The 27422-nt window shown below is 39.0% G+C and overlaps 1 protein-coding gene across 1 annotated transcript; it reads left to right on the top strand.

Moving 5' to 3' along the window:
- Positions 1-22575: 22575 nt before the first annotated feature.
- LOC140938002 (uncharacterized) lies at positions 22576-24411 on the top strand. Its single transcript, XM_073387554.1, has one exon. The coding sequence runs from the start codon at positions 22576-22578 to the stop codon at positions 24409-24411; it is 1836 nt and encodes a 611-aa protein (XP_073243655.1).
- Positions 24412-27422: the final 3011 nt, after the last annotated feature.

Here is a 27422-nt window from a genome sequence, read left to right as displayed (position 1 = left end):
ACTATATAGGGTTGTATGGTGATGTGCAAAGACGCGTATGGGAATGTATACGGGTGTATGGGGACGTATAGGAGTGTATGGGGATGTATTGGAGTATATGGTGTTGTATAGGGGTGTATGGTGTTGTATAGGGGTGTATGGTGATGTATAGAGGTATATGGCGATGTATATGGGTGTATGGGAATGTATGGGGTGTATGGTGATGTATAGGGATGTATGGTGTTGTATAGGGGTGTATTTCGATGTATAGGGGTGTATGGGAATGTATAGGAGTGTATGGGGATGTATAGGAGTATATATTGATGTATAGGGGTATATGACGATGTATAAGTGTGTATAGTGATGTATGGGGTGTATGGTGATGTATAGGAGTATATGGTGTTGTATATGGGTATATGGGAATGTATAGGAGTATATGGTGTTGTATATGGGTATATGGGAATGTATAGGGGTGGATGGGAATATATTGGAGTATATAGTGTTGTATAGGGGTATATGGCGATGTATAGGGGTGTGTGGTGATGTATAGGGGTGTATGGTTATGTATGGGGGTGTATGGTGATGTATAGGGATATATGGTTATGTATAGGGATGTATGGTGATGTGTATGGGTGTATGGTGATGTATAGGAGTATATGGTGTTGCGTAGGGGTATATGACGATGTATAGGTGTGTATAGTGATGTATGGGGTGTATGGTGATGTATAGGAGCATATGGTGTTGTATATGGGTATACGGTGTTGTATAGGGATATATGTTGATGTGTAGGGGTGTATGGTGATGTATAGGGGTGTATGGTGATGTATAGGGTGTATGGTTATGTATAGGGATATATGGTTATGTATAGGGATGTATGGTGATGTGTATGGGTGTATGGTGATGTATAGGTATATGTATAGGTATATGGTGTATATAATAATAATATATAATAAGATATAATAAGTATATTAAGGTACATAATAATTCAGGCGCGGTCGCAAGGCAAACCTGTTTGAGGGCGGTTCAAATTGAAACTAACGGCTTCGCTAGTGTTGGGTTTTGTTAGGAAGAATCTTCTGTTTCAAAACATGTTTTAACCTTTAGTGCAAAAGTTTAAGAAACGTCACTTGTTGCGCGACTGTGAGGAAGCATAATCGATCGCTTTTTTGTCTAACATGTAACGAAAACTTCGCACCGCTGATATCAGATCATCGGCTGGATTCGGAAACGATTTTAGGTGAGTTTTGTTTTTAATCATTCTTAAGTAGTGCTTGTTTATTGTAGATTACTTGGTACTAAAGCGAAATCATAGTTTCGTTGTTGTGTGCTGGGGCACAGTCAGAGAGAGCCGCGATTACAGTTCAAGTTGATCATGATGTAAGAAATATAAGCTTTGCGGAACACAAATGTGACAGAAGCTGAGCATGGTCTTTGTTAAGTTTATTTTTAGCCATTCACTTTTACCGAAATGATGTTTGATGGGCATGACGATCCTTTTTTTCAAGCGACAAATCAGTTTCTTCGACGAACGGATTCACCCGGGAAAAGCCATACAAGGGTCATGACCTCAGGGGCACCCAACGAGGATATAGTTCAAAACCACTTAACATAGCATTGTTGAACGTATTTTAGTATTTAAACGGTAGATATAGGCATATTTTCATCCCCTAAAAACTTTTCATCTGTTCGGATTTCCTAGCTGAAAGTCTAGTGATCCGAAAATTATAGGGCTCAAAACTTACCTTTTCGAAAATTTCAGCCAGGAAAAGGCTCCCGAAAATTCTAGGTGGCCTTTTTTAGGGTAAATATCCGTTTAAAATGGGTAATTATACCATTTTGTAGATGTTCGAAAATCCTAGGAGAGGCAGGCAAGCAAGAAATTTTATAACAAATGTTCCGAAAATTCTAGTTCTCAAATCGTCTTCCGAACAGATATTTTCCCGAAAATTGCCGTTGGGTATCCCTGTGACCTTGAATCAGAACAGAAATGAAAGAAGTAAATAATATTGTTTAGACACCGGATGTGCATGTGACCAAAATGAAAGTCTTGTTTGACACAAAAAGTCTCGCTATTCTAACCTTGAAATTGTTATGCATCAGTCAATTCCAGCTGCACCCAGAGTTATATGTTATGAATAGTTTTATAAATATGAAAGGATGCTTTTCTAATAATATCAACAGAAATTTGATTCAATGACCAAAAACGTTGATTCACTTTGATAGCTCCAGCTTTCGTTATGTAATTCTGGCTTGATAAGCAATGAAGAAATGCATGCATAAAATCAAGAACATGCCTTTCCATGGCCTTTGAGCCAATCTGTTTTCTTTCCCAGTAAAATCCTCTGTGTAGTTATATTCTGATAGGAAACCACGTGCGTGTCAAAAGCTCGGGAATGGCCGCGGGGTTGGCAAATGCCCGGCCCCTGAGCAGCACAAAATTTGCAAATGCCCCACCCCCGGAACTGACCAGGTGAGCAAATGCCACGCAGTAGCCCGGGGGATGCTGGGCGCAGTTGGAATTGACTGATCCATTACTTGGTTGTTCTGATCATTAAGCACTAGAGCATATTATTTTCCCTCAAAGTAGGGGATTCTTTTTTTTAATAGGGGAAGAAGTTGATCTTTGTCTGCACTACTGTAGCTGGTTTAGCTACATGTATATGGTTGCCTCTACTGATGGAACTGTTCAAAATTCATTTCAACAAACCTGACAACAGTGAAACAGTAGTTAAATATTACATCTATGTATCAAAGGAGATTGTTTACAATCATGCCAGGGTAAATATATTAAATTCTGCAAGCAGAATACTGCAATGCTGATCGTACTACGTGAAAATTAACTCTACAAGACATCAACACGACACCGAAAGAACTCAAAACAGACCGGGATTGTAGCAATAGACAGCTGTTTCGCCCTCTTAGGGGCTCGTCAGTATGGCGTAACAACACAGAGAACTCTGGTGAAAAATATCTGCGCACTCTGATTTTAAGCCCTGACCTAGAACTCTCAACACCCACTGAATCACTCCATACCACGTGTCTTCTGGGGGGCAAAATTCCAAGTGTCAAGTTGATGTCTCACAGAGAAAATAAAAAAAATTGGCCAAAACCAAGCTATAGAACATGACAAAACCATGCAAAAATTACGGCATATCGGATCTGTAAAAGATCTACGGCCCCAGAATATACATAAAGTTAATGCCAGGGATGTAGCCTATGTACAAGTGCCCCCTCTCCTCAGTAAAAATCAGAAAAAGGGGCGTCTGTGATTCACCACTGGTAATCGTGTATGGAGGCCACGTGATTTTTCCTGGAATATGTGGAAAATGATTTGATTGGCTGTTATTTGTAGATCATTACAAAGAATGTGTACATCATGTAATTGAGGGATTTTGATTGGCTTTGGGGCCTGTCATCAAACAATAATGCTAAGGTCACGTTTCACACTATCATGAGCTCATGAGTCATGTCTGACTTGTCAACACTATTTCAAACTAATGACTTTCCGTATCCAGTGGCAAGGCTTGCATAAGAACATGGATCTTTTCCTTCAACATGGGCTTGTAAGAACATTTTTCTTGCTTGGTATAGAGTAATCCTATTTTTAAAATGTCTCACTCTCTCAGTTGCTCGATGGAAATAAGACGCATGCACCGACATTTTGAGAACTGGAATGACATGAAACATGAGCCAAGGAAATTTTGATCAGCGGAAACTATTTTTTTTAATTTATGCAAAGTTATTCCCATACACGATTTGCTACATTGTACAGTGAATCACACACGCCCCTTCTCTGATTTTTACTAAGGGGAGGGGGTGGTCTGTACACAGGCTAGCAGGGATGTCGTTAAGAGTCGGCTGCCGGCTAGTTCAACCAGCTAAAAAAGAGCTTACCACCAGCTGAATTTGCAAACCAAAACAAAGACATAGGGGAATTTTAGAGATCGATGCAGTAGAGCAAAAAAGCCAGCTTGACTTCTAACAAAGCCTGCTTATCCATATATTTCATTAATGAATCGATTATTTTAAAAATGATATCCTTTTGTGTGGTTTGCATCATTAAAACCGTTGTTAAATGTTATTTAAGGATTTATCAAATATTCTACATGAAATCTTGACATGTATTCTGCTGTTAATTTTGTTTAGATGTTGCTGTATTTCAATATTTATTGTACTTACAAGATGGATCTGATGGCTGAGGCAACAACAGTGACCAAGGATAAGATTTACATTTTTTTGTTATTGTAACACAACAACTTACGTTTTCACTTACATGATTTGTCTTGTACAGCTGTTCATTTGCTATTAGCTAAAATAAACATCTGTATTGGCCTTGAAAATGAGCTTTTTTTATTTCAGTGAAACTTGTCCAAACTAAATAGGATGGAACCCTTGAAATTTGTTGCTCATTTTCAATGGTGAAATTTGGAATGTCATGATTGCAGCCTGGAAAGGAGATATAGTACTACTTTTATGTACATGTATTCCAGATAAATATTTGTATTGCAATGACACTTTTTTTGCCATTAATGGCCTTATTTACACTGTAGTACACCATACTAAAGTGCAGTCATGTTAAAATGCAGACTGCAGACTGTGCAGACTGAAGATTGCTTTAAAATAAGCCCTGAGAATAGTAATTAGGGTTAAGCACTGACTCGAAAAAACGGTTAGCTTTTAGTTAGGGTTAGGGTTGTTGCTACATGTATGTAGCTTCAAATTAACCAGCCAACAAATCCTCAATGATGTTTTTTTATTTAACAGTCGAGAATAGTTTAAGACTAAATTTTCATGGTGGCCATGTCTCTGTCTTTCCCATGAAAAGTAAGCCAGGGTTATAATTCATGCGTAATGAAAATGTCATCAAAACCCATTGCATTTTTCATGAACCATTAATATTCAACCGTTCACGGAAAACTCATGGTTTTTTTTATTTTTTTTTTATGGGGCATGAATTTAAAAACCCCCATGAAAACCCCATAAATTCTGACACCATGAAAATTAGCTTTTCAATTCATGGCTTTTTCATTATCATTAAAAAGCCATGAAAAAAACAGGGTTGGCTTCATTTTATTTCATGGCCTTTTCATGGGTTTTTTTGTTTGTTAGAGTTTTTTCATGGGCCATGAACCGTGGAATATTAAGGGGATGTTAATGCTTTTTTCATGAGATTCTCATGCCATATTCATGGTATTTTTTCGTGAAAAACCCATGAAAATTCCCCATTAAAACACCTATGAAAAACATGTGAATTTACCATGAAAAATTTCACTGGATTTTCATGGGTTTTAATTTCATAGTGCGCGCCTAGGGCTTTATTTTTTTAGGAAGGTGAGAATGAGAACTCCAACTCACCCTGTTCCTTTAACCCTGCTATGTACGCTTCTAGAGTTGATGTAATCTGGAGATACTAAGGTAAGTATCAAGCACATACCAACCGTAATCCCCACCCTCCGCCACACAGTACTGTCTTTTCTTGGCAAAACAGATGCTTGGTCGGGAGGTTTGCTACCAGGCCGTGCACAACCGTTAAACAAAATGATCTTTATCACTAATGGTGACATTAAACTTCACTTATATTTTCACCTAGAAATATACATAGTTATTACCTATTCAAATTTATTCTAATGTTTGTTACAAGCATTTTACTATAATTATTTCACTGTATTTTGGCTGTACTGTGTGGTCTACGTAATAAAGACGCGACACCAAATCTAGGTTTTGGTAAAACTATGTATATATGGGTGTTCTTTTAAGTTACTATTAACCAGTTAATTATCACAAAGCGAAATAACTTTATTCCCTGATCCATAAAACAGCTGCTTGAAGGAATGGCACGAGACTTTGTCAATAGATGCGTGTTTCATCTTCCGGGGTTCCAAACTGGCTTTTGGAACCGATACTGCAACGCAGTTCACGAGCTGCTGCACAAATGCTTTTTCGGTAAGTGTTTCCAGTGTCCTGTGAAAAAAAAAGAAAAAAAAGAAAAACAGAGGATTTAAATCAAGCTTTTAAAATAAGTTTTAGTGAGTAATAAGAGTAATAAATTAAGTATTCTAAATGAAGTCCATTTAGTGGATTATTCGGGATTTTTTATTTATCCTTTTGACCTGTCCTTAAAATTAAGCACTGAGAACCTGTAACATATTTTCACTTTTACTTTTTTTTCTCTCTCTCTCTCTCTCTCTCTCTCTCTCTCTCTCTCTCTCTCTCTCTCTCTAAAAATACACAATGCCAATAGATAAACTGCGAGAGAAAAATCAAAACATTTGTGAAAAAAGGGGAACTTTTTTAGCACGATGTGTGCAATGAAATAGTTCTTTTAAAAGGAAAGCTTTTGATGCATTCTGAGATGATTTAATACTATGGAGTGTCCGCTGCTGTTACCTGACTTCGTTTTCCAATAGCCCCGAGCCAGCATTTAACTTCTACGAAAGAAAGCATCAAAACAGCGAGAAATAAAAGAGCCACTGTTTTCGAACTCATTCTGGGAAGCAGTTTTTCTTGTCGTCTTAACTTTGCTCAAGATGAGGGGACTGGCAGGGTGGACATGCATGTTGAGAGCAGCACAAATGTGTTCCATTTATATCTCCAACAATTTTACCTAAATTGCTTTTTTTACCTTAAAACTTCCTCATTCCATTATTGTACGTAACCACAGAAGTAAAAAGTTAATTCTTAACTGTCACAAAATAAATAGAAGGGAAGACAACGAGACTGAGGCAATGAATTATTAAGTGGGCAGCGCAAAACCTCATGGCCTTTAAATTACACTATAATCTAACCAAATATCAGTCATTATTAATTAGTGACGGTATAACTGTGCGGAGGTTTTGGTGCATAATATCATGTTTTTCTGTGATATTCACATCATACTTAAGAACTTTTTTTCCTCTCCGGAGTAAAAGATAAGTGGTTCTCAAAGAAAAAATAAAATTAAAAGCAGGAAAAACCTTAAAAATCAAAGTCCCAAGTGCACAAAAGTCACGTTATCAATTGATTAGGAACTACTAAAGCAGAGAATATAAATTAAATATTTAAAATTGAAACTCTCATTTCTTGTAAGACAGTGTCACTCTGCAACATCACCTGTTACATTTAAGAAAAATGTGGACAGTGTGGTTTCGTTGAATTTCACGAAAATGATAGTAATTGACACTAACGTCCATGAAAACACTCTCACTAGATAATTGGAACGCGGTACGGTACCCTCGTCGTCCAATTTCCTGTGAAACCTAAGCAGTCAGTTCATTCACGCCATCAACCAATGAACGAATAATGAAGCTGGGTACAGTGTGATGAGGGCGAGTGGGCAACATTGTGTTTGGATGGTTGCCACAGGTCAGGAAAAAAATGCCTCAAGAAGTGGGAAAAGTTAGGGAATTTCACTTCGAGTCAGGGAAAATTTAAGTGTTTGAAGGAGTCAGGGAGAAGGGAAATTTTAAGAGTACATATTTATTCTTTTTTTGTCTACTTTTATTGTGTCCAAACATTTAAAATTCTTATGCAAATTTTACGGAAATGAACTATGTTGTGTTCGTAGAATATTGTTCATGAAATTGACTGACAAGCTGATGTTCGGTTTTCAAGAAAATCAATCCCTTTTGCATGTTATATGTTAGAGATCTATCAATTCATGTACACTGCAAGTGACTTGCTAAAGGCATAAATAAGTGGGTGTCGAGGATGACTGTTAGTGAAATTGTTATAAATTCAGTTTGTCAGGGAAACTTGATATTTGTCAGGGAAAAGTCATGGAATTTTAAAAACCTCTGACGGTGGCAACCATGAGTTAGATAACCAGTTTTGATGGATTACGTCTAGAACTAAATTATCCTGGCTAGTATAGGTAATAGCATGATTTGTAGTAATATTTGGCATAATACCACGAGTGATATTTCGAAATTGTTATACATAATTTCACTCGCCTAACGGCTCGTGAAATTTGAGACAATTTTGAAATATTACAAGTGGTATTTATGCCAAATTTCACGTACAAATCATGCTATTATTTGTTTATACTGCTACCCACAAAAGGTTTGTAATGTTCACATGTAAGTATTTCAAATTAAGCTGAAATAACACGGTACGACTGCTCTAAGCCAATCAAATTGCAGAAACTTCTAGTGTAGTAGTATAAGCGCAATAAACAAGAAAATTTCATTATTGTACAGTCATAAATCAATACAATACATCATGTCATTAATTATACGTTATGAAAACAGTTTTCGACAAAATATTTATAATTTATGAGCCGTAATTCTAGGCTTTGTTTTAAGCACGTGTGGTCGTCCGTGTCCTCATAATGAGGCTTGGACTACAGTTGAAAACAAATAAGTGTTAGACTCTTTCCTCCTTCATGGTTCGAAAAAAAAAATGATAGAAGTTCTATTTTTATTTTTTATTTTTTTAGTAAATAAATTTGCGATATTTGCCGAAGTTCTGGTTTTCGCTCCAATTCATAACGAAAACGAAAAACAAAAATCAATAGTCAGCTAAAGTACTAGAAGTCTTCTTTTACATCTTTATTTTTGCTTCTTTATAAGAGAAATGTGACGTTACGTTACCGTACGGTAGCAAAACTTTTGGATCACAATAATAGGGAGCTTAAGCAACGGCGACGGCAACAAGAACGGCAAAAATCAGGACTTTATTAGCAAAACCACAACTTCGCACGTACATCACGCTGCATGGTTTTGTACATTTCTTAGCCGTCGTTGTACGACTGCGACATGAAACTTCAAAATTTCACGCGCCCGCTTTATAGAGTACGTGAACACAACACAAACATTTTCTTTTTTTTTTTTCTAAATTTACATACGAACCCCCAGTAAATTTCACCAACTTTTGACAAATTCAGAATGAAATGGAATAAGATCGATGAAGTTTGAAACAGTGCGAATTCACTTTTTAAGTGACGTTTTCTGGTTGTTGTCATCCAGAAAATCTGCTACCATGGCAACGTGACGTAACGACTTTTCTTCTCTGTTCTTCTTAACGTCTACAGCTGTACTAACACAACTATCTTCTAACTAATACTAAGAGCCAAATAGCAGCCGTTTTTGCAGCCGAATCTAATAATGCTTGGATTAGCTGATGACCATGAGATTAAAATTTGTCTACTGTGTATCTAGCCGATTTTTCGAAAACCAGCCTAACGAAATTTGCAGTCATTTTAGTGAAAAGGTGTCAAAAGGCAAGTTTCTTAAACCCGAGAAGCTCCAAAATCACAGTAACGAAGGAAAAGGAAAGGAAAAAAAGAAAAGAGAGGGGAGAAGGAAAGGAGGAGGAGAAGAAGAAGAACTCTTAGTTTTTCATAATAGCCTCTTTCGAGATAGTTTTTGGCCAAAAAAAACTGCTGGACGCAAAACGTTCATTCAGTTTGGCCATAACGTTATCAAAAATGCTATCTTATGGTTCTCAGTGATAGGCCATTTCCGAGTCTCCTGGGCCTCTGTATCAAAACGAGGTTAAGTGCTCATCCCCTTTGATATGGAAATGATTTTTCATTCTCATGCAAATGAAACTCATTTGTTCAAGACTGTGCGCTTGGCCTTATTCTGAAGCTAGGGTTTTTGGAACTCGGAAGTGGCCTATTGATGCGTCATCTTTTAATTTTAGTTTTTGTTTTATTAAGTTAGCCATGGTTAGTCAGGATTTTGTCCACATAGGTGTTTTCATGTTTTAATATTTTCATCTTACTTGTACTTGAATTTATGCTTAGCTCGCGAATTTAGTTTGGAATATTCTTGTCAGATGTGAGTTTTTCACAGGTGGTCGTGTTGGTGAGGTTAGAGCTGACCCTATTTCATTATTCTCTTTGAACTTCCTGTTTGTAATTGGGTTTGCTATCCAACGTTTTAGCTTTTCATTGGTTTGTAACTCTTTGCCGAACGCAACCAGTACATTTAGTTATACCAAAACATTAACCAGACAGAGGTTACCTCAACTCTAATCTTTCTCTTTCCGTTCGTTGATGTATCGGTTTTCCCTTCTACATGAGGACCGTCTTAAAGATCCTCAGATTGAATAAGTTTGTGAATGGATAGCAATCGTTCTCGTCAGTGGAGGCAGCCTTTGCTATTTAAGTCCTTAATCATTGATGATACGCGGAGAAAAACCTAATTTGTAGCAAGGGAGAGAACTAACAACAAATTAACTCAACCCATGTACGTATGGCGTCGGTTCGGAGATTTCAAACCGGGCCGCATTTTCTAAGCCAACCTTACTTCCCTATTCCCTTTCAAGGCTAAGTACACACAAAAAAATAACACTTCTTTTAACACAGCACAAGTTTCATACTATTTTATTTCTTGCGCCTTTAAACTATTAACATTACAAGGTCTGTAACAATTAAATGTTTCATTGTTCTCCTGCTTTTCCCGGCTACACTTTCCAACGTTGTTGTGGTCTAGCTTTGTCTTCTAATACCTGGTCACAATCTAGTTTACGGGCAGCTGCACAAACACTTCTTCGGTACATTGGCGCCATATCCTATAAGGAAAAGATTTGTTTAATACCTGTGGGAGGTAGTCTATAGTTAGGCTTTATTATTATTTGAAGTTTTTAAGGCAAAAGAAATCTTAAGGCCGCTGCACAAGCTCAAGAAAAAACAACTTCACAAGCCATAGTGGCAAATTACCTCAGTATGATAAGATTACAAATTATTGTACTTCAAGTTAAAACCTATATTTGTAAAAAAAAAAAAAAAACTTTCGATTGTGAAAAGTTACCGTATTTCTTTTGCCTGGTATTGTGCCGGTAAAACACTCTGTTTCCCTCAAATTAGTTATCGTTAAAACAACGCACAATAAGAATGACAAGGTGCCAAGATTCGACGTCATCTTAATCCGATCTGTTCGGTGCCTTTTCTTTGGGAATAATTTTTTGCTATCGACAAAAACGTTTGCCTTTTTATACTCTTGGGGCTTTCCTATTACAGTATTTAAATGAATTGCATCTACATGTAGTTATACTTTCTTACACTTCTGTTTTCATGTAAATGACTGATTAGACTAGACAAACTGCCCCTGGTCATAACGTTTAATATATTTTTTCCTAATTGTTACCGTTTCTCGAATAGTTAACCGTTTCGCTGCGTAAAATATCCGCCTTATATTATCGAGTCTTTTCTAATTTGTTTTCATTCGTTTTCCCTTTTAGTTTGTGTGTTTATGTTAATTGCTAACTTAACAGGTACGCTATTACTTAAGAAAGAAACATATTACTTAAACAATGAAAACAGCCCAAGGGCATTTTGGGTTTCTAAAATAAAAACCATAACTCGTCTGTAACTCGTAACGGTAATAACTGATAAACTTGAGGTCGACGGTACCCTCACTTTACTCTCCCCCCCCCCCCCCCCCCCTCCCCCCTCCTCTCTCTCTCTCTCCATCAATGCTCGCCCGTTTTAAGGGTATTTAAAGCTAGTCAAAGCTATATAAAAAGGAGAGAAGTTGAAAGAAGGATGTGATGTCACCTGGGATCGAACTCTGGACTACGCGCCCCGAAGGCCAAACAACTGTGCCACCTTGCTCCTAATGTGAGGCGACACAATTAAGCAATTGCCAGTGGTTATAAAATAAAGTATAGATTTTGAGCGTAGGTTTAATGTAAGTCTTTATCTTATGTCACTTTACCACCTTTTCTGCCCAATAAACACACAGTAATTTTAATAATCACGTAGAAAGAAAATCAAAGACGCTAAAACGGACCAACAAACTGAGCAGACACCGCCTGAGAATTAGTGACCTGGTAAATACACCCTTTTTAAATTGAAGGATCCATTTCAGCTTTTAAAGCGGAAGCGTTACATGATATTCTTGTAATTCATTTACCTCCTATCGTAAGAACAAATTGGTTGAAACACTGCAGCTAATAACCCTTTGTCATAATCAAACAGTTAGGTCCTATGGTGTTTATCTCTTCTCCCCACGCTAATTTGATTTTTATCTTTCTTCCCGTTGGTCAGTTGATATACCTTGTTACAATTTAGTTAATTAACTGGGTCATTGATAAATTACTTATAGTAAATTGGATAAAAGTGCAACACCAGAATGAGGAGACCATTATTCATTACATCAAGCGATTTTCAAAATATAGGGCCTGTTTACATGGAGGTGGGGAACTTCAGGTAGGCGAGGTAACCTGCGGCCGGTCACCCCACCAATCATGTTAACGTAATCAAATCAAAATGAGAGATTATATGGACAGGCTGGTTTCCCCACGTAAGCGCCAGTTACCTCATCTACCTGGGGTCCCCCACCTCCCTGTAAAAACACGGCCCTTATTTCTTTACCGGCGTAGAAATTTTGGCTATTTATTATTCATGCAAAGCACCATGCTTTTTCCTTCTTTTCTTATTTTTTCTTTTGCTTTTCGTTTATCATTTCTTTCCTTTTGCTTGCTTTGTTGTTGTTTTTATCTGTTTGTTTGTTATTAACCACCGCCATATCGTTCGAAAGTTGTTCTGCTTGTCTCTAAGTGTCTGTTGAGCTTACCAACCCTTAAAAAAATTAAATACCAATAAGATAACTGAGTGAAAATATGAAAATGGCAAAAAATAATAAGAAGCATCGCGTTACTGATCCGTATCAATGATATTCTTTATTTTGCTTGCTCTTTTTAAAATCACACTCAAAGTTGGGCTTCATTAAGACCGTGTAGTTAGATTCCATGTTACATTGAAAGGTAAGAGCGTTATCGCATCTTATATTCATTCATTATTTGCGCGGGTACATCCTCTTGTTCCCTGTTGCAAGCCAGTTCCCGTGCAGCCTGGCACAAACTCCGTCTGTACTTCAGCGTTGCTACCTTAAAGAAAAAAGAAATCCAGCAGTTCTTAAATTGAAACTCTCAATTATGGAACCTAAGCTTAAAGGTAACCAAGAACTTCCAAAAAGAAAATTAATCAAATCAAGCAAAGTAAACTCAGATCAAATGGTATTTTGTCGATGTGTAATTTGTTTTTGTTTTTTGTTCTTTGTTTTGTTTTTCTTTGTTTGTTTGTGTTTTCTTTGTCACCAAAGAGTAGGTCTGAGATTTTCTGTGATACCTCCTCAGTTCGAAATAAAGGTTACTTAAGGCAATGCTAGCTATGGCCGCAATAAATTTACCTCTCTATGACTTTCCTTGTTCTTTTTACACCAGCGAGCTAGAGCCGGACGACATGGTGCTGTGATACCGGCAGCTTTGTCAGTTATAAAAGCAACTACCAGAAAAGTGCTCAGTAGAATCGCGAGAACTCTTGATTCCATTATCTCAAACATGAAAATTTTCCAATGTAAATATGGCGAGGCTGAGATGATAGGAGGTCACGATCATCAAAGATATGCTCTCTTTTTGGTTTATATATAACCCTTATAGGCTTTTTGTGTGATAATTACTTTTGTTTTTATTCCAATGCAGTTGTTGTAATTGTTATCCAAAACATCAAAAGGGAATAAAGACGCCTGCTAAGCAAATGCGCGCCAAGCTAAAACCGAAATATATATTTCATAATTTGTTAACAACTGCTCGTCGAAATCTTGAAAAGAAAAGTCTTGTATCATTTTTTAAGAGGATTATGCCTTCTAAAAAGATTAATCTTAACTTATAACAGAAACTCAGTCTGACAGCTGGGCGTTATGTATTTCATATGATTAAGACTGGTAGATACAACGTCAAATCATTATAGACGGTAAAGATTCTAACTAATTGTAGATGTGATCAAATCCTAAACGAACGAACTAAATCATCCTGGTTAGTATAGGTAGTAGCATGATTTTGTAGTGATATTTGGCATAAATACCATGAGTGATATTTCGAAATTGTCATACGTAATTTTACTCGCCTAAAGGCTCTTGAAATTTGAGACACTAATTTTGAAATATCGCAAGTGATGTTTATGCCAAATATCACGTACAAATCATGCTATTATTTGTTTAAACTGCTACCCACAAAAGGTTTGTAATGTTCACATGTAGGTATTTCTAATTGAGCTGGTTACCACGGTACGACTGCTCTAAGCCAATCAAATTGCAGAAACTTCTAATGTAGTAGTATAAACGCAATAAACAAGAAAATTTTATTATTGTACACTCATAATTCAATACAATACATCATGTTATTAACTATACGTTGTGAAAACAGTTTTCGACAAAAGATCTACATTTTATGAGGCGCAATAATTCTAAGCTTTGTTTTAAGCACGTTTGGTCGTCCGTGTCCTCATAATAAGGCTTGGACTACAGTCCTCCTTTAGTCCTACTCCAGTTCCTCCTTCATGGTTCGAAAAAAGAAAAATATGACAGAAGTTCTATTTTTATTTTTTATTTTGTCAATAAATAAATTTGCGATATTTGCCGAAGTTCTGGTTTTCGCTCCAATTCACAACGAAAACGAAAAACAAAAATCAATAGTCAGCTAAAGTATGTACCAGAAGTCTTCTTTTACATCTTTATTTTTGCTTCTTTAAAGAGAAATGTTACGTTACTTTACCATACGGTAGCAAAACTTTTGGATCACAATAATAGGGAGCTTAAGCAACGGCGACGGCAACAAGAACGGCAAAAATCAGGACTTTATTAGCAAAACCACAACTTCGCACGTACATCACGCTGCATGGTTTTGTACATTTCTTAGCCATCGTTGTACGACTGCGACATGAAACTTCAAAATTTCACGCGCCCGCTTTATAGAGTACGTGAACACAACACAAACATTTTCTTTTTTTTTTTTTTTTCTAAATTTACATTCGAACCCCCAGTAAATTTCACCAACTTTTGACAAATTCAGAATGAAATGGAATAAGATCGATGAAGTTTGAAACAGTGCGAATTCACTTTTTAAGTGACGTTTTCTGGTTGTTGTCATCCAGAAAATTTGCTACCATGGCAACGTGACGTAACGACTTTCTTCTCTGTTCTTCTTAACGTCTACAGTTGTACTAACACAACTATCTTCTAACTAATACTAAGAGACAAATAGCAGCCGTTTTTACAACCGAATCTAATGATGCTTGGATTAGCTGATGACCATGAGATTAAAATATACCTACTGTATATCTAGCCGATTTTTTGAAAACCAACCTAACAAAATTTGCAGTCATTTTAGTGAAAAGGTGTCAAAAGGCAGGTTTCTTAAGCCCGAGAAGCTCCAAAATCACAGTAACGAAGGAAAAGGAAAGGAGAAAAGGAAAGAGCGGGGAGAAGGAACGGAGGAGAAGTGAAAAAAGCAATGGTTGCACTTTTAGTTTTTAATAATAGCCACTTTCGATATAGTTTTTGGCCAAAAAAAACTGCTGGACGCAAAACGTTCATTCGGTTTGGCCATAACGTTATCAAATATGTTATCTTATGGTTCACAGTGATAGGGCATTTCCGAGTCTCCTGGGCCTCTGTATCAAAACGAGGTTAAGTGCTCAGCCCCTTTGATATGGAAATGATTTTTCATTCTCATGTTAATGAAACCCATTTGTTTAAGACTGTGCGCTTGGCCTCATTCTGAAGCGAGGGTTTTTGGAACTCGGAAGTGGGATATTGATGCGTCATCTTTTAATTTTAGTTTCTGTTTTATTACGTGAGCCATGGTTAGTCAGGATTTTGTCCACATAGGTGTTTTCATGTTTTGATATTTTCATCTTACTTGTACTTAAATTTATGCTTAGCTCGCGAATTTAGTTGCTTCTATTTTTGGAAAATTCTTGTCTTGACCTTGGCAGATGTGAGGTTTTCACAGGTGGTCGGCGTGTTTGTGAGGTTAGAGCTGACCCTATTTCATTATTCTCTTTGAAGTTCCTGTTTGTAATTGGGTTTGCTATCCAACGTTTTAGCTTTTCATTGGTTTGTAGCTCTTTGTCGAACGCAACCAGTACATTTAGTTATACCAAAAAATTAACCAGACCGAGGTTACCTCAACTCTAATCTTTCTCTGTCCGTTCGTTGATGTATCGGTTTTCCCTTCTACATGAGGACTGTCCTAACGATCCTCAGATTGAATAAGTTTGTGAATGGATAGCAATCGTTCTCGTCAGTGGAGACAGCCTTTGCTATTTAAGTCCTTAATAATTGATGATACGCGGAGAAAAACCTAATTTGTAGCAAGGGAGAGAACTAACAACAAATTAACTCAACCCATGCATGTATGGCGTCCGTTCGGAGATTTCAAACTGGGCCGCATTTTCTAAGCCGACCTTACTTCCCTATTCCCTTTCAAGCCTAAATACACACAAAAAAAAAACACTTCTTTTAACACAGCACAAGTTTCATAGTATTTTATTTCTTACGCTTTTAAACTATTAACTTTACAAGGTCTGTAACAATTAAATGTTTCATTTTTCGCCTGCTTTTCCCGGCTACACTTTCCAACGTTGTTGTGGTCTAGCTTTGTCTTCTAATACCAGGTCACAATCTTGTTTACGGGCAGCTGCACAAACACTTCTTCGGTACATTGGCGCCATATCCTATAAGGAAAAAGATTTGTTTAATACCTGTGGGAGGTAGTCTATAGTTAGGCTTTATTATTATTTGAAGTTTTTAAGGCAAAAGAAATCTTAAGGCCGCTGCACAAGCTAAAAAAAAAAAAACAACTTCACAAGCCACAGTGGCAAATTACCTCAGTATGATAAGATTACAAACTATTGTACTTCAAGTTAAAACCTATATTTGTAAAAAAAAACAAAAAACAAACAAACTTTCGATTGTGAAAAGTTACCGTATTTCTTTTGCCTGATGGTATTGGGCCGGTAAAACACTCTGTTTCCCTCAAATTAGTTATCGTTAAAACAACGCACAATAAGAATCACAAGGTGCCAAGATTCGACTTCATCTTAATCCGACCTGTTCGGTGCCTTTTCTTTGGGAATAATTTTTTGCTATCGACAAAAACGTTTGCCTTTTTATACTCTTAGGGCTGTCTTATTACAGTATTTAAATGAATTGCATCTACATGTAGTTATACTTTCTTACACTTCTGTTTTCATGTAAATGACTCATTAGGCTAGATAAACTGCCCCTGGTCATATTTCTAAAAAAAAAAAAAAAAAAAAAAAAAAAAAAAAAAAACCTTTCGATTGTGAAAAGTTACCGTATTTCTTTTTTCCGATTAGACTAGACAAACTGCCCCTGGTCCTAACGTTAAATATATTTTTCCCTAATTGTTAGCGTTTCTCGAACAGTTAACCGTATCGCTGCGTAAAATATCCGCCTTATATTATCGAGTCTTTTCTAATTTGTTTTCATCTGTTTTCTCTTTTAGTGTGTGTGTTTATGTTAATTGCTAACTTAACAGGTACGCCATTACTTAAGAAAGAAACATATTACTTAAACAATGAAAACAGCCCAAGTTCATTTTAGGTTTGTAAAATAAAAACCGTAACTCGACTATAACTCATAACGGTAATAACTGATAAACTTGAGGTCGACGGTACCCTCAATTTACTCCCCCCCCCCCCCTCTCTCTCTCTCTCTGTCCATCAATGCTCGCCCGTTTTAAGGGTATTTAAAGCTAGTCAAAGCTATACAAAAAGGAGAGAAGTTGAAAGAAGGATGGGATGTCACCTGAGATCGAACTCTGGACTACGCGCCCCGAAGGCCAAACAACTGTGCCACCTTGCTCCTAATGTGAGGCGACACAATTAAGCAATTGCCAGTGGTTATAAAATACAGTCTAGATTTTGAGCGTAGGTTTAATGTAAGTCTTTATCTTATGTCACTTTACCACCTTTTCTGCCCAATAAACACACAGTAATTTTAATAATCACGTAGAAAGAAAATTAAAGACGCTAAAACGGACCAACAAACTGAGCAGACACCGCCTGAGAATTAGTGACCTGGTAAATACACCCTTTTTAAATTGAAGGATCCATTTCAGCTTTTAAAGCGGAAGCGTTACATGATATTCTTGTAATTCATTTACCTCCTATCGTAAGAACAAATTGGTTGAAACACTGCAGCTAATAACCCCTTGTCATAATCAAACAGTTAGGTCCTATGGTGTTTATCTCTTCTCCCCACGCTAATTTGATTTTTATCTTTCTTCCCGTTGGTCAGTTGATATACCTTGTTACAATTTAGTTAATTAACTGGGTCATTGATAAATTACTTATAGTAAATTGGATAAAAGTGCAACACCAGAATGAGGAGACCATTATTCATTACATCAAGCGATTTTCAAAATATAGGGCCTGTTTACATGGAGGTGGGGAACTTCAGGTAGGCGAGGTAACCTGCGGCCGGTCACCCCACCAATCATGTTAACGTAATCAAATCAAAATGAGAGATTATATGGACAGGCTGGTTTCCCCACGTAAGCGCCAGTTACCTCATCTACCTGGGGTCCCCCACCTCCCTGTAAAAACACGGCCCTTATTTCTTTACCGGCGTAGAAATTTTGGCTATTTATTATTCATGCAAAGCACCATGCTTTTTCCTTCTTTTCTTATTTTTTCTTTTGCTTTTCGTTTATCATTTCTTTCCTTTTGCTTGCTTTGTTGTTGTTTTTATCTGTTTGTTTGTTTGTTATTAACCACCGCCATATCGTTCGAAAGTTGTTCTGCTTGTCTCTAAGTGTCTGTTGAGCTTACCAACCCTTAAAAAAATTAAATACCAATAAGATAACTGAGTGAAAATATGAAAATGGCAAAAAATAATAAGAAGCATCGCGTTACTGATCCGTATCAATGATATTCTTTATTTTGCTTGCTCTTTTTAAAATCACACTCAAAGTTGGGCTTCATTAAGACCGTGTAGTTAGATTCCATGTTACATTGAAAGGTAAGAGCGTTATCGCATCTTATATTCATTCATTATTTGCGCGGGTACATCCTCTTGTTCCCTGTTGCAAGCCAGTTCCCGTGCAGCCTGGCACAAACTCCGTCTGTACTTCAGCGTTGCTACCTTAAAGAAAAAAGAAATCCAGCAGTTCTTAAATTGAAACTCTCAATTATGGAACCTAAGCTTAAAGGTAGCCAAGAACTTCCAAAAAGAAAATTAATCAAATCAAGCAAAGTAAACTCAGATCAAATGGTATTTTGTCGATGTGTAATTTGTTTTTGTTTTTTGTTCTTTGTTTTGTTTTTCTTTGTTTGTTTGTGTTTTCTTTGTCACCAAAGAGTAGGTCTGAGATTTTCTGTGATACCTCCTCAGTTCGAAATAAAGGTTACTTAAGGCAATGCTAGCTATGGCCGCAATAAATTTACCTCTCTATGACTTTCCTTGTTCTTTTTACACCAGCGAGCTAGAGCCGGACGACATGGTGCTGTGATACCGGCAGCTTTGTCAGTTATAAAAGCAACTACCAGAAAAGTGCTCAGTAGAATCGCGAGAACTCTTGATTCCATTATCTCAAACATGAAAATTTTCCAATGTAAATATGGCGAGGCTGAGATGATAGGAGGACGATCATCAAAGATATGCTCTCTTTTTTGTTTATATATAACCCTTATAGGCTCTTTGTGTGATAATTACTTTTGTTTTTATTCCAATGCAGTTGTTGTAATTGTTATCCAAACCATCAAAAGGGAATAAAGACGCCTGCTAAGCAAATGCGCGCCAAGCTAAAACCGAAATATATATTTCATAATTTGTTAACAACTGCTCGTCGAAATCTTGAAAAGAAAAGTCTTGTATCATTTTTTAAGAGGATTATGCCTTCTAAAAAGATTAATCTTAACTTATAACAGAAACTCAGTCTGACAGCTGGGCGTTATGTATTTCATATGATTAAGACTGGTAGATACAACGTCAAATCATTATAGACGGTAAAGATTCTAACTAATTGTAGATGTGATCAAATCCTAAACGAACGAACTAAATCATCCTGGTTAGTATAGGTAGTAGCATGATTTTGTAGTGATATTTGGCATAAATACCATGAGTGATATTTCGAAATTGTCATACGTAATTTTACTCGCCTAAAGGCTCTTGAAATTTGAGACACTAATTTTGAAATATCACAAGTGATGTTTATGCCAAATATCACGTACAAATCATGCTATTATTTGTTTAAACTGCTACCCACAAAAGGTTTGTAATGTTCACATGTAGGTATTTCTATTCACAACACTCATAATGATATGCGAGGTTAAAATAATTCAATAATGGGTTCTTTCATGGCTAGTCTAGCGGTCTCACGTGCGATTACGTAATTACCGATAATAAATTCTGGTTTGGCGCGAAAATAGACCATTCTTGCTCAGTTTTTCAGCGGAGCCGCGAAGAGCTGGTCTCTTTTCTTTTGGAAGATACGACCCACGCGATTTTCTTGACGATTTCCTGATGGCTGAGGGTCAACCTCCGGAGCCGAACGTTCAGTTACTTGTCGATCCTGTAGAGCCAGTCGTGAATCCACCGGTCGTGAACCCGCTAGTGGTGAATCCGCCGGTTGTGAATCCACCGGATGGCAACCAGAATGTTAATGTCGCTCAGCCTCAGGAACTGGAGGTAGTTCTCTTTTAGTTGTTATGAATTCTTTCGTGGCATATTTCTCTTGTCTGTCGTATCTTTCAGGTTCTTCACACAGCATGGTGGAGAGAATAACGGAGAGTTTTTGGCCCGATCGCGGCCTGTTATCGAAATCTTTTCGGAAGATTGTCGGGTTATTCCGCGTGGCTAGTTAACGAACTAGCGTTCGGCGTCTGGCTTGTGGCTGGAGGAACGCCGTGGATTCGCTTATTTTGTATTTCTTTCGGCCTTTGTGGTCGTTGGATGGTTACAAAACCGTACGAGCGAGGTGGCCGATTTGTTCGGCGGTGGCTAGTTGACGGATTAGCGGTCGGCGCCTGGCTCTTGGTTAGAGGAACGCCGTGGACTCACTTGTTTGTATTTTCTTCGGCCTTTGTGGTCGTTGGATGGTTACAAACCGTACAGGCGAGGTGGCCGATTTGTTCGGCGGTGGTTGGTTGACGGACCAGCGTTGGGCGTTTAGCCTTTAGCTAGAGGAACGCTGTGGACTCGCTTATTGTACAAGCGACGTGGCCGTTTTGTTCGGCGGTGACATCTAGCTTTTGGCTAGAGAGACGCCGTGAATTCGCTTATTTGTATTTCCTTCAGCCTTTTTGCGGTCGTGGGATGGTTACGAATGGTGACAGCGAGGTGTCATTTGTGTTTTGTCTTTTCCTTCGGCTGATGTGGCCTTTGGATGTTTGTTATGAGTTATGATAATGGGTCATCGTTGATTGTTGAACGTTGCTAGGTCGTCTTACTTGTATTTTCTCCTTTGGCTGTGCCTGCCGAAGGATGTTTATACATGGTAACGCGAGAAGTTACGTGATGTTTTTGTTTTTTTCACGAGGCCTGTAATGAGGTTTTTTATGCATAACACTGAGTGCTTCGCACATTGAGGTGGGCGGTGATTAAGAGTCTCTTTGTTCCTTTGCGGAGATTGCGTGAGGAGGTGAGACAGTTTAAGCAGTCAGTGGAGGCAGTAACCAACGCGTCGCCTGAGAAGCTCGTGGAACAGATCTTGGCTTATGCTTCCCGCCCGTTGACAGAGTTTAACAAGTATGAGGTGCTTGAGATGCTGGAGACTCTGCATAACAAGGCCGCTGACCGTAATCATGACAGGAAGAACTACTATCGGCTCGTTCATCAGTCGGCGAGGGAAAAGGTGGAGTTGTCGAAGGACCACTTCAAGGACCTTGTTATGCGCCTATTAGGAGACAAGGACCACGAGAGGGTCCTGGATATCGTTTCTAAAGTAGAAAATAAGTCAAATCGCAAGAAGCCTCAAGCGAACGACAACAGGGGTTCTGGTGTGGCACGTCCGTCTCGTCTATTTTCTTTGCGATGTTATTTTTGTCATAGGCGAGGTCATATCAAGGCTGATTGTCCTGATTTGAAGTCCAAGCAGAGGAAAACGGATCCCAAATCAGACAAGTAGCTTGTGTTTAGATCTCGTTAGTTCGCACCGGTGTTATAGGTTGAAGGCCGCCTGGACAAGGCTGTGTGTTGTAATATTGCTTAATTCTTTGCGATAATAAACAAACTTTTGTGTGTATTGAATCAATCTAGTGCATATTTTACTCTGTCTATTTTGTTAGCATAGTTATAACGACTTTGAAAAAGGGGTATCCTTGAGACAAGGGCCCTCCAGCCTCGCTGGTCTTAGCTGTTATTTCTCTGCTGACTTTGACGGGGATGATTTTAATATGGTCTTAGATTTTTCGGCGATTCAGTGTTTAAAGGTGTCTTCACTACCCCCTTTTTCCTAGGGAAACATGTGGTGTTGGGAAAAATCTGACTCCTTTGATCTTCGACTTCAGGAGTTACGAGGCAAAGAAATTGAGCTTCCAATGTCCTGGGTCGATTGTTTCGGTAACCCCGTCGAGGTCAGTGGAGAAGTGACAGCCTGTGACCGTGTTAGATTACAGAGGATACAGAGGGGAGAGTTAATTGGTGATATTTCGGAGTTATTGTTCCGTGACCCACATTGTTTTCGAGCTGGAGAATTGCATAACCATTATATTTCGAGTATTGGCAGTACATTGCGCGAGATAGCTCGTCACCCCAACAGGCACAGATTCTTGGGTGGATAAGGGACAAGGTCTCGATTAAGCCGTTTTTCAAGCATTTTAAAGGAAGTTTTAAAGGAGAATTGTTCGATTCAGTCGAGCCTCCGATGAAGGTGTTTAAGAACAATGTCTCTTGCAAGCCTTTTGTGTCATTTGTGGAGGAAACGTTAGTTGCGCGCTTGAGATCTGGAGCTATTTCGCTGTTGGGGAGAGTGGGTGTGGTTGACCCTCCATTTATTGTTCTTCCCCTTACAGTTGAGCCAACAAAGCCAAGGTTATGTCACGACGCGCGCTATCTTAATTTATGGATGCGTGATATGCCTTTCTCTTTAGACAGGCTGATAGATTTACCGCGTTACGTGGGCAAGGATACCTACCAAACGGTCCTAGACGATAAGTCTGGCTATGACCATATTCTTCTTTCTGAAGACAGCCGCACGTGTTTTGGGATCCAATGGGGAGGGTGGTATTTCACGTATAATACCCTTCCTTTTGGGTGGAAGATCTCCCCGTTTGTATATCATACTACTGGCCTGTTGGCTAGTAATTTCCTTAGAGCTATAGGAATCCCTTGTTTGCTCTACATCGATGATCGACACAATGGCGAACTGCAGGTGGCACTCGATAAGGGGGAATACGCTACTATTAACACTGTTGATGATCGTCATCTTGCGGCGGCTAGGTCGGCTATATTTCTTGTTGCTTACCATCTTGTCAGCTTGGGCTATTTCCTTGGTTTGCAAAAGTCAATATTGTTCCCAAGTAAAGTGGTTCCCTACCTTGGTTTTTTTTTAGCGGATTCTTCTAGGGAGGTGTTCTGCTTAAAGCCGGAAAAGAAGGAGAAATTATTGCAACTTGTCCGTGAAATACTCCATGCCTCTAAGGTTACGGTGAAAACCTTGCAACGCCTGGTTGGGAAATGTGTCTCTTTTAGTCTAGCAGTACCTGCAGCCCAGTTGTTTACGAAGCAGATGAATGCGGCTATTGCCGGTGGCCAACGTACTCCCCACAGGCTAATACCCATCAGGGGGGATCTGCGTGAGGAGATCTCCCATTGGCTGTTTTTGGAGGGTTGGGATGATCCGGTAACATGGCGGGATGAGCGTCATATTCGTGTGTCCGTTGCAACTGATGCTTCCGCATCAGGCTGGGGTGCTATTTTGTTAGCCCCTCATCGTGAGGAAATATCAGATTATTGGACGGAAGAGCAGTGCAAATGGGGGATCGCCGCGAAGGAAGCTATTGCGGTCGACATGGCGTTAATGGCTTTTAAAGACAAACTGTTCAATGCTAGAGTTGATGCTTTTGTTGACAATAAGGCCGTTGTCGAGGCTTGGAACAACCAGGGTGGTAGAAGCTTGGAGCTTAATATGGCATTGAAACGGCTTTTCTTCACAACGTCGAAGCTTAGCTTATCTCTGCACATGTCTTACATTCCGACTGGTCAGAATCCTGCTGATGCTCCATCAAGGCGCCTGTCCCACTCAGATAGTAAATTGTCGGATGAGGAGGAGTTTGGTGGTAGGGAAGGCCATACTTGCGACCTTATGGCCTTGGATTCGAATAGTATGACGGATGCGCACGGGTATTCTCTCCCTCATTTTACGCCGATTCCCTCTCCCGGATCGTCTGGTGTAAATCTCTTCACACAGGACCTTGCTTCCCTCGGAGCGCTTATGGCCAGACCGTATGTTTTTCCTCCCATGGCCTTAACGGGACCTGTCTTAAAATTTCTGCAGAGTTTTAAACAGTCGTGCACAGTAGTGGTGCTGGACGTGTTTCCTAAGAAGTACTGGTGGCCTCTCCTTATGAATAAAGCTGTAAAGAGTAGATGTCTGGCTGTTCGTGGCGATGGCAACGCTCTTTTGGTCCCGTCCAAAAAGGGGTGGCTGCCTCACAAGGGCATTCCTGGAGATCTCTGGGTTTTTGCAGTGTGTTTTTAGGTGTGTCTTGGCATACATTTTGACCTGTTGTGCTACTGGTTTGTGGTGTATGATAGGGTTCTCCTTTTCTGGTTTGTAGGAGCTTCCAGTCATGGCAAAGCTGTTTGTCCAGTCGGTTAAATGCCCAACCTGTGGACACGCTAATGATTTTGACTTCCGTTTTTGTCAACGTTGTGGCTACAAGCGAAAGGTTATGACAACGCTTGGCAAGGAACACTCTGATGTTATCGTTGACCTTGATGGAATTGAAGTGCGGTTGCAGCAGTTACTTCACTACGATCAGGCAACCAGTTATAAAAAGCAGAAGGATTCTCTTCAGAGGGAACTTGAGGCTTTTCTTGGTGTTCTGCCGGGTTTTGTTACTCTCGCGACAGTGACGCCTAGGGACTTGTGTCGCTTCCTGATCTTTAAAGACAAGCGTGGCAAAACACAGGTACACCTCAATACGTGTGAATTTTTGGGTCCGCATGGTAAACAGTCATGTGGCTGCCCCTTGAGATTGTCGTACAAAACTGTGGACTCTTACGTAGGAAAGTTAAGATCGATTTTCCATTCCATTGGTCGGGACGGAGAGTGGGACAAGCGGCTAGGTCTTGGTAACCCAGCCTCTGATAAATTGGTTAAAGATTACCTTCGTCTTGTCACAGCGGAGCAGTTACAGGCCCGTGTTACTCCAAAACAAGCCACGCCATTCTTTGTGGACAAATTGACTCAGTTATCGAAGTATCTTGAAGGCGAGCTAGCGAGATCAAAGTCGAAACTTGACCGTTTCATTATCGCACGTGACCAAGCTTATTTTAAGTTGGCGTTCTTTAGTGGGGACCGCCCAGGAGATCTTGGTCAGGTAAAAGTTCCGGAGATCCTTCGTTTTCCAAATGATGATGGGTTCTTATTTAATCATATCTGGGGTAAGACTTTGCGGGATGGTGACAGTAATGTCTTTGGTGTTCGCAGAAATCCCCAGTCGGTCATCTGTCCTGTGAAGGGCGTTGAGCAATATGTCGAAGTGGCAAGGGAGTTAGGCGTTGATTTAACAAAGGGATATTTGTTTCGTCCGACAACTTCTAATAATGGTGTCCAAGATTCTCCATTTAGTTCTTCAGCAGCAGATGCGCGTCTTAAAGTGTATCTCAAGCAGATGAAACCTGATGATGGTGAGACATTGCATGGCTTTCGTTCGGGTTGTGCGATAACGTTGGCCCTCACAGGAGCGGATCTGTCTGAGATTATGGAACACGTGGGTTGGGCTAGGAGGCATACCGCCTTATATTACCTTCAGCTGGCCAAGGTTCTGAAACATGATGGCCCGTCGGGACGACTTGCTACGCCTTCTGCTGAGAATGTGGTGGCTCCACGGCAGGATGTGAATCAGCTGAAACGTTTTGTGTGTGCTTTTCCAGCTGCTGAGCAGAGGAAACGCCCAGCAGAATGAGGATACTTTGTTTGGCTAGGGTGTTTTTGGAATGGATTATAACCTTTGTACTATCGTTTCTTTAATGAAGAGATGTTGTTATGGAAACTCATACCAGTTTAGTTTGATTATAATTGTAAACGTATAGCTGTGTCTTACTGTACTTGGGGATTAAAGTTATGAGAGGGGTTGGAGGATTGAGGATTGGGAAGTTGTAAGAGGATTTGAGAGTCGGAGTGCAATTATCTAAGACTATTTAAGGAACAGTGAGGGCTGTTGGGCGCTGATCAATCTTTTTTCCCATACCTTATTAGAACTGAGCATGAATATGAATGTATGTGAATAGAATACTATTCACAACACTCATAATGATATGCGAGGTTAAAATAATTCAATAATGGGTTCTTTCATGGCTAGTCTAGCGGTCTCACGTGCGATTACGTAATTACCGATAATAAATTCTGGTTTGGCGCGAAAATAGACCATTCTTGCTCAGTTTTTCAGCGGAGCCGCGAAGAGGTGGACGGCCCACCCAGTCCCGCCCAAAAATCGCGTGAGTCGTATCTTGAACTCTTCCTAAGCCAAGCTGTCCCAGCTTGGCTTAGTCCGCTGATCAATCTTTTTTCCCATACCTTATTAGAACTGAGCATGAATATGAATGTATGTGAATAGAATACTAATTGAGCTGGTTACCACGGTACGACTGCTCTAAGCCAATCAAATTGCAGAAACTTCTAATGTAGTAGTATAAACGCAATAAACAAGAAAATTTTATTATTGTACACTCATAATTCAATACAATACATCATGTTATTAACTATACGTTGTGAAAACAGTTTTCGACAAAAGATCTACATTTTATGAGGCGCAATAATTCTAAGCTTTGTTTTAAGCACGTTTGGTCGTCCGTTTCCTCATAATAAGGCTTGGACTACAGTCCTCCTTCAGTCCTACTCCAGTTCCTCCTTCATGGTTCGAAAAAAGAAAAATATGACAGAAGTTCTATTTTTATTTTTTATTTTGTCAATAAATAAATTTGCGATATTTGCCGAAGTTCTGGTTTTCGCTCCAATTCACAACGAAAACGAAAAACAAAAATCAATAGTCAGCTAAAGTATGTACCAGAAGTCTTCTTTTACATCTCTATTTTTGCTTCTTTATAAGAGAAATGTTACGTTACTTTACCATACGGTAGCAAAACTTTTGGTTCACAATAATAGGGAGCTTAAGCAACGGCGACGGCAACAAGAACGGCAAAAATCAGGACTTTATTAGCAAAACCACAACTTCGCACGTACATCACGCTGCATGGTTTTGTACATTTCTTAGCCGTCGTTGTACGACTGCGACATGAAACTTCAAAATTTCACGCGCCCGCTTTATAGAGTACGTGAACACAACACAAACATTTTCTTTTTTTTTTTTTTTTCTAAATTTACATACGAACCCCCAGTCAATTTCACCAACTTTTGACAAATTAAGAATGAAATGGAATAAGATCGATGAAGTTTGAAACAGTGCGAATTCACTTTTTAAGTGACGTTTTCTGGTTGTTGTCATCCAGAAAATTTGCTACCATGGCAACGTGACGTAACGACTT

The sequence above is a fragment of the Porites lutea genome, chromosome 5, assembly GCF_958299795.1.
Source record: "Porites lutea chromosome 5, jaPorLute2.1, whole genome shotgun sequence".
Classification (NCBI taxonomy): Eukaryota; Metazoa; Cnidaria; class Anthozoa; order Scleractinia; family Poritidae; genus Porites; species Porites lutea.
The sequence above is the reverse complement of the archived record's forward strand: the minus strand, read 5'-3'. Positions and strand labels throughout refer to the sequence as shown.